Raw genomic sequence first — 13,487 nt, forward strand, 5'->3', positions numbered from 1 at the left:
AGGAGCCCAGGTTTGTAACATGGAATCTATTTTTCTTTCAGGTTTATTATTTCAGCTGTTGGCTCCTCTCCAGTGAGAGTTTGTGACTCAGAGGCTGGTGGTAGGGACTTGGGAGGAAGCCCATTATCCCACTTGCTTTTCAGTGACGAGTGGAAAACTTGGCATTTTCCATATTTCGCTTTGTGGGTCAGCATCAAATACTCCCAGGTTACATGGATGCAGAGTAAAGCTTGCTCTACACTCCCCTAACAGTGTACCACACACACCTCAAGAAAAACCTTTCCATACCACTCATTCTCATAGCCTCTCTGAGCAATACCGTCAATTTTGTGCTTAATTTAGGGAATACACACCGGAACTATGTAGAGGGAGCTTTGCCCTGTGTCTAACCCCGTGCTGTACCTGTCCTGGGAGTGTTTGATGGGGACGGTGTAGAGGGAGCTTTACTCTGTATCTAACCCCATGCTGTACCTGTCCTGGGAGAGTTTGATGGGGACAGTGTAGAGGGAGCTTTACTCTGTATCTAACCTCGTGCTGTACCTGTCCTGGGAGTGTTTGATGGGGACGGTGTTCAGGGAGCTTTACTCTGTATCTAACCCCGTGCTGTACCTGTCCTGGGAGCGTTTGATGGGGACAGTGTAGAGGGAGCTTTACTCTGTATCTAACCCCGTGCTGTACCTGTCCTGGGAGTATTTGGTGGGGACGGTGTAGAGGGAGCTTTACTCTGTATCTAACCCCGTGCTGTACCTGTCCTGGGAGTATTTGGTGGGGACAGTGTAGAGGGAGCTTTACTCTGTATCTAACCCCGTGCTGTACCTGTCCTGGGAGTGTTTGATGGGAACAGTGTAGAGGGAGCTTTACTCAGTATCTAACCCCGTGTTGTACCTGTCCTGGGAGTGTTTGATGGGGACAGTGCAGAGGGAGCTTTACTCTGTATCTAACCCCGTGCTGTACCTGTCCTGGGAGTGTTTGATGGGAAGTGTGTGAGGGTGTCTGCGCGAGTGAATATGTGTGTTGGAGCTGGGCAGCCAGGATTTGATAGAGTTCTCACTGTGTGGTCCGACCAGCTTACGATAAATAATTTACAGCATCTTGCTCACAGTTGGATGGAAAACATAACTTGCAGCTGTGTGAAACCGTGTGGCTAAGTGAAAATCTGTAGCTCCCAACAGAGAGGTGAAACTGAGCAGCCAATCTGAGCTCAAACAGGTTACAATTTCTTCCAACGTGCCCAGAACTGCCCACAATGTTCTCATTGAACTGCAGTGAATCCTGGCCAACACTCTGTCTGTTGTCTCTGAGCATGTTCTGGACCTGTCTCCTGATTCTTGACAATCTTTAACTCTTCACCCGTAGCGAGATTATTAATACTCTCTCTCTTCCAGCAATTCTTCTAATCTACAGACTGTAGATTCTTGGCTAGTTTCCTATTTTATAGAAAGTACGGATACCTCCTCATTCTACAGATTGTTTACAATAAAGGGAGGTGGTGCCTGGTATTGTTGTAGTATTCCAGCAACCCCGGGTAATACTCCAGGGACCCGGGTTCGAATCTCACCACAGCAGATGATGGAAACTGAATTCAATAAAAACCTGGAATTATAAGTCTAATGGAATGATGGTGGCCATTTAAAAAAACATTGCTGATTGTTGGAAAACTGTAGGACTCACTAATGTTCCCTTTAGGGGGAAACCTACTGGCCTACATGTGACTCCAGGCCCATAGCAATGTGGCTGAATCTAAAATGGCCCAGCAAGACACTCAGTTCAAGGGCAATAAATGCTGGCCTAGCCAGCGATGCCCACATCCCATGAATGAATATTAAAATAAACTCCTCATTCTGTACTCGCCCCATTCTATAGCTTCTTGGCTTGCTATTCTACAGACTATTGTTGCCTTCCAATATTACAACAGTGACCACGTTTCAAAAGCACTTCATTGGCTGTAAAGTGCTCAGGATGCCCCAGGGTCATGAAAGGCGCTATAGAAATGTAAGTCTTTCTTTTCATCACTTTATGATATGAATGTGGGCGTCCTCTCTGTCTACCACCCTGAACGCACATCGAGCTAACGTAGACTGGGGAGGTAGAGGTCCCTCTTTGAGGCTGAACCTAAAGCATGTTATTGAGTTGTGTGGAGGGGCTGAATTCTGTGTTTTACTGGCACCAGGACTTAGTTCACTAACAATCTTCACCTGGATCAACACAAGAGAATGAAATTTAAGTCACAAACATTCAAGTCCATACAAGCTGATAGGAAGATGCTGCTGGGGCAAGATTAAGAAGATTAAGCTGAGTTCCGAGTTTGCGGGACTTGGAATTTTAAGAGCTCTTACCTCTGGTCACTTTTTGTTTGGCTCCGGACAGGATCCCGGGGGTGTCAATAATGCTGATGCTCTCCAGGACTTTGTTTGGCAACTGGGCGCATGTTAATCTGCGGGAGATAAGGGCAATCTTAGCACATCTCAAAAACACCAGGATCATGCAACATTGGACCAATCGGACCTCTTAATGAGGAGGGAGATGGACAGGGATGGTATCTAGGAGTAATGGTACAGCACAGCAACAGCATGCTATTCAATTAACAAGAACGTGCATTTATATAGCAGCTGTGATGTAGTAAAAGGTTCCAGAGCTTTTCAGAGGAACCTTAACAACCAAAATTGACCTGCAGCCACACAGAAAGATACTAGGACAGGTGACCAAAAGCTTGGTCAAAGAATTAGGCTTTAAGGAACATCTTAAAGGAGGAGAGAGATGGAGAGGTTTAGGGAGGGAATTCCAGTGCCCAGGGTCCAGGCAGCTGAAGGCACGGCCGCCAATGGTGGAGCGATGGGAATCGGGGGATACAGAGGATGCCAGAATTGGAGGAGCTGAGGGATCTTGGGAGGGCTGTGGGTTATGGAGATAGGGTCGGGGGAAGGGCAAACAGGAATTTTAAAACAAGAGTGGGAATTTTAAAATTGAGGCTTTGCTGACTGAAGACCTCAGAAAGGACTAGGGTCGATGGGTGAATAGGGTTCAGTGCAAGTTAAAGCACGAGCAGCAGAGTTTTGGATGACTCCAAGTGTATGGTACGTAGGTGGTCAGAGGCTGGCCAGGGGTACTTTGGATTGGTCAAGTCTAGAGGAACAAGGAATGAACGCACATTTTCAATAGAAGGTGTCCACGGTTCAGGTCATCAGGGTAACATCACACTGCGACAGAGCCACTCTGTCTGCCACGGCTCAGTGTGTAGACACTCACACCCCTCTGAAATCTCTGTCCAGTTCCAATCTCACACCAGGAACCTGACTCAGCTGACTCCCAGTGTATCACTGAAAAGAATGTTATTGTGTCCAGAGGAGGAGGGGGGAATGAAAAGGGAAGCCCCTCACCCCCTTGGATCTGTCCTGCCTCTGGGTTACAACATTCCCTCAACGTGTGCCCACTGGGATGGAGCTTTGTGTGAGCGATTCCCACAGTTGCTATCTCCCAGCCCCAGCAAACTCAAACTCCGATTGCAACACTTGCCAGAAGAACATACTTGGCATAGCAGAGACTGCAAATGTTATGATACCAGAATCACTCTGGATTCTCGACAAATAAGGTAATCTCTCTCCCTAATGGAGCCTGGACAGGGTTCCTGGCTCCATTTTCTAACAACATTCTTTGCTCTTCTCACAAACTTATAAACAGCAAGTCAACGAACCTCAGGATCTTTTCACAAATGCCTACAGTTAATTCATTCTCGGGTGTGGGTGACCCTGGCATTTATTGTCCATCGCTCGTTGCCCTGAAAACGAGTGGCATTCCAGCCCACATCACAGGCAAGTTAAGAGCCAACCTAGTTGGTGTGGGACGGGAGTCACAAATAGGCCCCGACTGGATAAGGACAGCAGATTCCCTCCAGCAGGTCATGAATTAACCAGTTGGGGTTTTTTACAACAATCCAACAGTTTTACTAATGCCAGCTTTTAGTTTATTTCCAGATGACACAGAAAAAAAGAAATTCTCATGACGAGAAATGACCCCACATAACACTCCAGGAAATTAAACATTCCATCGCCATACCCATCGAGAAAGATCCCGGTCACAAGCACCCCAAGTCAAGACCCCGGTCCCAACCAGATCAACAACAACTTGAATTTATAAAGTGCCTCTGGTGCAATAAGGAGTCCCAAAGGCACCTCACAGGAGGTGCTACCAAACCAGGAGAAGTTATGAAGGCAAGTGGCCGAAATCTTAAGTGAACAGGTAGGTTTTAAGGCCATCTTAAAGGGGGTAAAGGAGGGGAGAGAGGCGGAGAGGGTTAGGGTGGAATTCCTGAGCTTAGGGCCCAGGCAGCTGAAGGCAGGGTGGCCGATGGTGGAGCACAAGGGAGAGCTGGTCAGAGACTGGCAGTTTTCCAGCTGGGGAAAGGGGACATTAGACAGAGAGTCGTCACCATCCAGGCTCCGTTGATGTTCTCTACTAGGGGCCAGCTTGGAGGCTGGTGTCGGGCTGTCAGCTCCAGATTGTGAAAGGCTCAGGAGACTCAACTGGAAATCGGGGGGGAAAAGTAACTTATCGAGGCAGATCCTCAGCTCATTGACCAGTTGGGAATTGTGCGAGGTGAAACGGAGCTGCACAGATCAGCTCCTGTGCCAAGTCTGATATCCTGGTGCCAATCTTAGCCACAGTCACAAGACAGGCACCATAATTGTCCGCATGTGGAGGCCCTAGTCTGGCCTCTCCATGTGAAAATGGGATCTAGCTGCCGGGGGACAGAGAAGGATGTTCAGTTATCGGCTGAGTCGAGGCAGGGACGGAGACGAGCGATATGACTGAGCTGGAACTAGGCGCTTTTGGTGAAGGAGCAGATTACGGGGAGAAGGCACAAAGTTAACATCATCATAGACAATCTATTTAAATATTAACGTTATCCAGAAGTTTCCATCAGCAGCAGAGCAAGCATAGAAAAAGTGTAAAGGAGATAAAGATATTGAAAGCCCTTTTGTTTTTGGTGGGGGGAGGTGGGGAATGCTTTTTGTTCACAGAGTTTAAGTTGGAGTTAGAATCAAATCATATAATTTGGCAATGTTTCAGAGTTAGATTGAGGTAGAGAGAGAGGAAAACACAGAAACTCTGTCACAATCTGGAAACTATTAACCATACTGACAGTGACCTCAAACCCATGCTGTGCAACTACACCTCTAGATTGGCTAGAAATTGAATCTTTGATGATTTGTAGTTTTCCATTCCCGCTTTCCTCCCAGTCCCACTTTCGATGGAAAACTTCCTCTCGCTCCAGTGACCCCCATCTATAACTCAAGGCACCACCGTTGTCAGCAGCCTTATCGCTGTAAAGCGGCTGATGAATATACCTCACTATGGAGATATATACCTCACAAGAGCAGAATAGGCTGTGTGCACATTTAATAGGGGTTTTCAAAATTGTGAGGAACTTTGATAGATTGAATGGGAGAGAATCAAGGAACATGGAGAGTGGGACAGGGAGCGGAGCTGATGCCAATGATCATACTGAATGGCGGAGCAGGCTCGAGGGGCCGAATGGTCCTATTTCTTATCTTTTTATGTTTAGCTTGGGCAGAAACTGTTCCCCCTGGCAAGAGGGTTGGTAACCAGAGGGCACAGATTTGAGGAAATTGCCAAAAGGACCAGGGTGGGGTTGAAGAGAGATTTATTTTTTTTTACACAGCGAGTTGTTGTGATCTGGAAGGCGCTGCCTGAAAGGGCGGTGGAAGCAGATTCAATAACAAAGAGGGAATTGGATAAATACTTGAAGGGGGAAAATTAACAGAACTGCGGAGGATAAAAGAGCAGAGTGGGGCTATTTGGTTAGCTCTTTTGCAGAGCCAGGAAACTCAAGATGGGCTGAATGGCCTCCCTCCATGCTGTAAGATTCTATACTGTACATGGTTGATTAAAACCTGATTGAAATACTGTTCTGCTAATCCCGATCTATTTGAAGTACTGATCTGAGATGGAGGAGGGGATCATCAGACAGGGGTTGTGATTCAAATACTGCATTATAAACTCTCCTAAGTACCTCAGCCATGACCCAATATCCAAATGCATGACCGGGCAGCGAGCGTGGGTCTGCTTTTTGACCTTGGGAGGAATCACTGCACAGCCATGAGACATCCACTCCCCATATTCCACATGGATGCAATTCCCTGCAGATGGGGCCAACATTAGCAAATCCTGGCTATATTTATGCCCCCCTACCCCCACCCCCACCCCCACTCCCTCACCAGCAAGAGGTACTGAGGCTAATCAACCAAGATGAATGGATTAAAGAAAGACCAAATCTAACCACGACCCACAACCCAGGGGAACTAGAACCACGCAGCACAGGAGGCGACTATTCGGCCCATTGTGCTTGTGCTGGCTCAGTTGGAAGAACCACGCAACTCATCCCCTGCAACTACTCTCCCCCACCCCCCCCAACTTTTTCAAAGCGTTTATCCAATTCCCTTTTAAAAGTTGCTGGCTGACCGAGGTGGACTGAGAGGGGGGGAAGGGGAGACCGGGACGTTACCTGTTGAGGAAGGAATTCCCAAAGGGGTTGAGTTTTCGGAAGGGTTTGTTGGCATCGACCATTAGGGCGTTCCCTGGGATGACACTTTCCACCTCTCCATGCATCACGGCGATGAAGGAGTCGGTGGTGGGTTCGGGTCCCACTCTGCTCCCGGGAAAATCCTCTTCCAGGAGGTACTGGATGAAAGTCGTTTTGCCTGTGGAGTACTGTCCCACCACCAGGATCATCGGCTTGTTGTCAAAGTCAGCATCTTCCAGAGAGGGAGTGTGGAAATCGTGGAACCTGTAAAACTCCTCCAGGGGCAAAAGTTTGGTTTTGTACAGATCCTTCAAGCCCTCTGTGACAGTATGAGCTTTCTCAATCACCTCTGCCTTCTTCTTCTCGTTTTTCTTCATCCAGCTGAACATTTTGATTGTTGTTTTTTTTTGTTTTTGGTTGTAAAATTATATCTTCCAGGGGAGGAGGGAGAAAAGTGACAACTACAACTACACACAAAACAAAAAAAAAACCCCTCTCTCTCTTTAACAATTCAGACCAAAAAGAACTCTTTTAACGTTCACAGAAGGATTGTCCTCCCTCTCGATCCAAAGCGTTTTCAAACTTGCCCCCTGGTCACACTTTTTGTTTTAAAAAGAAAAAAAGTTTTCGCAAGTTCTGGAAAACAATAGTTTGGAGTGTTTTTTTGGGGGGGGAGAAAAGCTGGGATCGGGTCAGCACCGCCGTCAGCTAAAGCACAACCTTCAACTTGCGCACAAAGCACTCCTTTAATTATAATAATAACCTCCTCCCAAATTCCCACATAAAATATCCTCAACTTCAATAAATATCCTCAACTAACAAATCCAATAACCAGCCTGGCGCCCTCTGGCGCCCAATGTCTCCTCTGTTTTTTTAAACCCCTCTTTAAAGAGGATAAGAGTCTTACAGCGCAGAGAAAGGCCATTCGGCCCATCGTCCACGTGCTAGCCCCCTGTGAAAGAACTATCCAATTACTCCCAGCTCTTTTCCCTCCTGCGGACCCGAATCTCTTTTTTCCCCCCCTCTTTAGAAGAAGCAGTTATCCAGTTTCCCCTCTGAAAGTTACTGTTGAATCTGTTTCCACAGTGGTTGGTGTGCTGGTAATGTCACTGGGCTAGTCATCCAGGCTAAAGGCAAAATACTGCGGATGCTGGAAATCTGAAGCAAGAATAGAACGTGCTGGGAAAAAAACCTCAGCAGGTCAGACAGCGTCTGTGGAGAGGAAGACAGAGTTAACGTTTCGAGTCGGTGTGACCCTTCTTCTCTGGAGAGAGATCCAGGCTAATGCTCGGAGGAGGGTGGGGGAAACAAGTTCAGATCCCACCATGGCAACTCGTGGAACTGAGATCCAATCATAAATCTGGAATATAAAGCATCAGCAATGGGTGACAAGATTGTTGTAAAAACCCGCCTGATTCACTAATGCCCCATAAGGGGGAAGGAAATCTGCCACCCTTCCCGGGTCTGGCCTACGTGTGACTCTTAACTGCCCTCCGAAACAGCTGAGCAAACCACTCAGTTCAAGGGCAATTAGGGGTGGGTAACAGACCTTGGTCTTGCCAGTGACACCCACACCTCAGAAAATAAAACTTGCCGCTTATTAAGTTATCTAAGTTCCTGAAGAAAAGATAAGGCTACAATTATATATTTTTCCAACATTTTTTTTAAAATCAACATCAGTAAAAACTCCAGGGAACATAAAATTAAACTCTCACGCCCTAACATTAGAAAATATCACAGGCATTTTGCGAGCGAGAGATCATTTTGACTGGAGTGGGGAGGGTGACGAGAAAATTTAAGAGTTATTTTCCAAACCATAAAGAGTTTTGATAGAGTGACTGGGGAAATAATCAATTTAAAATCGTCACTAAGCCAATGATAACAGAGTTTATGGGAAATTTCTTTATGTAGATGGTTGATATAAACATGATTTACCACAAAGAATGTTTGTGATTGAGGACTTTCCTTCTTTTAAGGGGAAAGTGGATAAACATTGGAGCAGTGGAAATTTCAGGGCTATGGGGAGAGAGTGGGGCAGTGGGATTAGTTTGGGTTTGGTATGTGGCTATGGGGAGAGAGCGGGGCAGTGGGATTAGTTTGGGGATTGATACAGGGCTATGGGGAGAGAGTGGGGCAGTGGGATTAGTTTGGGAATTGATACAGGGCTATGGGGAGAGAGTGGGGCAGTGGGATTAGTTTGGGAATTGATACAGGGCTACGGGGAGAGAGCAGGGCAGTGGGATTAGTTTGGGATTGATATGGAGCTATGGGGAGAGGGGGGCAGTGGGATTAGTTTGGGATTGATACAGGACTACGGGGAGAGAGCAGGGCAGTGGGATTAGTTTGGGATTGATATGGAGCTATGGGGAGAGGGGGGCAGTGGGATTAGTTTGGGGATTGATACGGGGCTATGGGGAGAGAGCGGGGCAGTGGGAGTAGTTTGGGAATTGATACAGGGCTATGGGGAGAGAGCGGGACAGTGGGATTAGTTTGGGATTATTACAGGTCTATGAGGAGAGAGTGGGGCAGTGGGATTAGATTGGGATTGATACAGGGCTATGGGGAGAGAGCGGGACAGTGGAATTAGTTTGGGATTGATATGGAGCTATGGGGAGAGGGGGGCAGTGGGATTAGTTTGGGATTATTACAGGTCTATGAGGAGAGAGTGGGGCAGTGGGATTAGATTGGGATCAGGCTATGGGCATTCTTGCTTCCGAGTGTGTGTTCAAGTTCCACTTCAGAGATGTGAACACAAATATCTAGGCTCACACCCCAATCCAGGACAAACGGAGTGCTGCACTGTCAGAGGTGCCGGCTCTCAAATGAGATATTAAACTGAGGCCCCATCTGCTCTCTCAGATAGATGTGAAGATGTCACAATGTTATTTTGAAGAAGAGCAGGGCTGTTATCTCCCGTGCCTTTACCCCTGACTCTACATCATTGAAAGACGATCCTGTCATCATCTCACTGCTCCAATTGGTGACTCCGTTTCCGACATCACAAGAGTAACTACACTTCAAAAAGTGCTTCATTGGCTGTAAGGTCAATTGGGATGGTCAAAGGTTGTGAAAGGTCTTATAGAAATTTAAATCTTTCTTGATTAGTAGTGATATCTTGTAGAGTGACCTGAAGCCATTTTGCACACAGTAAGATCCCACAAACACTAATAAGATTAATAACCATCTAATTCTCTGTTCTTCCTTAAATTCTGTCATGTAATTTTTAAAGTCAATTTGTCCCTGGAGCAGGAACACCAATTTAACATCTCACCTGAAATACATCTCAAACTGACTGATATAACGTTGAATTCATAGCATGACACAGCACTGAATGAGGCCATTCAGTTCATCATATCTGTGCTAACTCTTTGCCCGAGCTATTCAACTAGTCCCACTTCCCCTGCACTTTCCCCATAGACCTGCAAACGTTCACTTTTTCAAATATTCCTCCGATTTCCTTTTTAGAAGTTTCTGTTATGATTCAGTATCACTATTAATAGAGGCATTGTAAATAATGGAAAGATGGTACAGAGTGGAGGGCAACAGGCGGTTTTCAGTGAGTTTAGGCCAAAGGGAGGGGGAAATGTGATTAGACAGAAATTTTAGGACAGAGAATTTGTTTTATACCAAGGACCGTGAAACTCTGGAATAAACAGATTCAGTGACTGAAACAGAGACAGTGACTAAATCCAGGTTGTAGATGGGTTCACTAAAGAGAATGAAGGGGTATGGTAGTAGAGCAGACTGATAGGACTAGGATACTACTACTAACAATAATAATGCGGAGTCTGAAATCCAGTAAGGGCTAGTCGGGCTGAATGGCCTGTTGTTAAAATTAAGTTTCTCTGATGTACTTTGACTCTCTCTGTTCCCAATGTGTTTCCACCTCAAGGCATCATCAGGAAACAGGAATAAAATTTTACAATCGGATTTTGACTCATCACCTCACTCTGCAATCTTCACTCAAAGCAGGTTTCCTGCCAGAATCACTGTTAATAAAACCGAAAACTAGCAGATTCTCAGTCCATTTGTCATGCTGGTCGTGGTAATTCAGAGGGATTTTCTGCTTTCGAACAGCAAGTGCATATTCATATCAGCTCTGCAAATTCCGGCTCTATTTAATTTGCTCCAATAATGCCATAGCGTATAATAGCCATTAATCCTCAAGCAAACTAGAGGCTAATTGACATTTACTGATCCTGGCTTTGAGTCAGATGTAAGTTCATGTGAAATGACTGCCTTCCATTCTATGTAAAGCAGATACACACACACACAAACAAACACGCATTTCTCAGGTCAAGGCTTATATGGTAGGTTGGAGGATATGTCATTATTGGGAGCAAACATAGAAAAACTTGCATTTCTATAGCACCTTTCATAATCACATGATGTCCCAAAGCACTGTACAGTCAATGAAGTACTTATGAAATGGAGTCACTTTTGTAACATGTTGAGGATTTCAAATTCCTCCATGTCCACACACCCATTTCTGTAACCTCCACCAGTTCTGCAGCACTCTGAGATCACTGTGCTCCTCTAATTCTGGCCTCTTGTACATCCCCCAGTTCCATCACTCCACTGTGGCAGCCCTGCCTTTAGCTACCTGGGCCCTGTCCAGGGGTTCACTCCCTAAACCCCTCAGTCTCTCTCCTCTAAGGTGTTCCTTAAAAACCTACCTCTTGGTCACCTGCGCTGATATTTCCTTACATGGCTCGGTGTTAAATTTAGTTCGATAACACTCCTGTGAAGCTCCTTGGGAGGTTTTACTATATTAAAGGTGCTAGATAAATGCAATCTGTTGTTATTTGATAACAGAAGAGTGGAGGTCCTGCAGGCACTTTGTTGGGTGGGAGTGAACAGAGGATGATTTTGGGGCTTAAATGCACTGAGGAGGGGATGAGGTTTGTGTTTAGCAGCCCTGGAACATGGGAGAAGGGCATGGCTTTGTGAAATGACTACTATAACCATATAATTAAATCTCTATGTAAACAGTAATTGTTTTTGGAATTCCAGGTTTGAACTAATGAAAGCGCAGATACTGTAAATTACCAGCCTTTAATATCGCTCTTTTGAAAACATAAATTGAAAAGTCAAACATGTCAAAGATCTTGCATGTAGTAATGGAAAGCATTGATGAGAATAGTGCGGTTAATGCTATGTATGGAACATTGAAGTATATGGGATTAAGGTGACAGTGGCTGCATGGATATAACATTGACTGAGAAAGAGAAAGCACAGAGTAGTGGTAAACACTATATTTAATGACCTGGACTTGGGTATCCAGAGCACAGAATCAATGTTTGCAAATTACATTGAACTCAGAAATGTAGTAAACAGTAAAAAGAACAGTAACACAGAATGCTGGAAGACTGACTGATGAAATGGGTAGACACTTGGCAGAAGAAATTTGAGAGAGAGAAGTTTTAAGTGATTCATTATGGTAGGAAGAACGAAGAAGCAATATAAACTAAATGGTTCACTTTTAAAGGTGTGCGGGGGGGTGGGGTGAGGGGGGGGAAGCAGGGATAGAGAAACCCTGGGGGTGTAAATACACAAATTTTTGAAGATGGCAGGACAGGTTGGGAAGGCTATTACAAAAGCAGATGGGATCCTTAGCATTATACATAGGGGCAGAGAGTACAAAAGAAAGGAAATTTTATGAAACCTTAATAAGGCTCCAGCTGGAGGATTGTGGCCAATTCCGGGTACCGCACCTTGGGAAGGATGTTGAGACCTTGGAGAGGGTGAGGGGGAGATTTACCCAGAATGGGACCAGTGATGAGGGACTTCAGTTCATGTGGAGAGACTGAGAAGCTGGGATTGTGCAGATAACACAAAGATAACTAGGAAAGTATGTTGTGAAGAGGATATAGGAGGTTGCAGGTGGATATAGATAGGTTGAGTGAGTGGGCAAAGACCTGGCAGATGGAGTTAATGTGAGAAAATATGAAGTTGTTTACTTTGGCAAGAGGAGTAAAAATGCAGAATATTATTTAAATGGAGAACAACTGCAGAACTCCGAGGTACAGAGGATTCTAGGTGTTCTAGTACATGAGTCACAAAAATTTAGTATGCAGGTACGGCAAGTAATTAAAAAGGCTTATGGAATGTTATCCTTTATTATGAGAGGGATTGAACATAAAAGTAAGGATGTTATGCTTCAGTTATACAGCACATTGGTGAGACCGCACCTTGAATACTGTGTGCAGTTTTGGTCTCCTTATTTATGGCAGGATGTAAACATATTGGAGGCGGTTCAGAGGAGGTTTACTAGATTGATACCTGGAATGAGTGGGTTGTCTTACGAGGAAAGGTTGGACAGACTGGGCTCGTTTCCACTGGAGTTTAGAAGATTTGATTGAAGTTTACAAGATCCTGAACGGCCTTGACAAGGTGGACGTGGAAAGGATGTTTCCTCTTGTGGGTGAGTCCAGAACTGGGGGGCACTGTTTTAAAATTAGGGGTCACCCTTTTAGAGCAGAGGTGAGGAGAATTTTTTCCTGAAGGTTGTGCGACCTTGGAATTCTCTGTCTCCGAAGGTGGTGGAGGCGGGGTCACTGAATATTTTTAAGGCGGAGGTAGATAGATTCTTGTTAGGCAAGGGAATCAAAGGTTATCGGGGGTCATTGGGAATGTGGAATTAGCAACACAAACTGATCCATGATCTTATTGAATGCGTATGTCCTTAGAGCAGAGAAGCTTAATAGGTGTTCAAAATCATAAAGAGTTTTGACAGTAAGTTTCCAGCAGGAGGGTTGGCAACCAGAGGGCACAGATTTAAGGTAATTGGCAAAAGAGCTTGCAGGCAGATGAGGGAAAGAAATTATGCAGCGAACTTTGGTGATCTGGAATGTGCTGCCTGAAAGGGCAGCAGAAACACCTGCAATTATAACTTCAAAAGGGAATTGGATAAATACTTGAAAAAAAAGGTTGTGGGGCTGTGGGG

The 13,487-nt window shown here is 45.4% G+C and overlaps 1 protein-coding gene across 1 annotated transcript in view; it reads right to left on the minus strand.

Annotated features, from left to right (window-relative positions):
- Positions 1–7,267, minus strand: part of LOC144671381 (EH domain-containing protein 2-like) — a 46,973-nt gene extending 39,706 nt beyond the window's left edge. The window contains exons 1-2 of the mRNA XM_078533256.1: positions 6,524–7,267; positions 2,337–2,434 (exon numbers count right to left, since the gene is read on the minus strand). Coding sequence (XP_078389382.1) covers positions 2,337–2,434; positions 6,524–6,930 — 505 coding nt within the window. The 5' untranslated portion in view covers positions 6,931–7,267. The remainder of the gene's footprint in view (positions 1–2,336; positions 2,435–6,523) is intronic.
- Positions 7,268–13,487: the final 6,220 nt, after the last annotated feature.

Source organism: Cetorhinus maximus, chromosome 32 (genome assembly GCF_964194155.1).
Source record: "Cetorhinus maximus chromosome 32, sCetMax3.hap1.1, whole genome shotgun sequence".
NCBI lineage: Eukaryota > Metazoa > Chordata > Chondrichthyes > Lamniformes > Cetorhinidae > Cetorhinus > Cetorhinus maximus.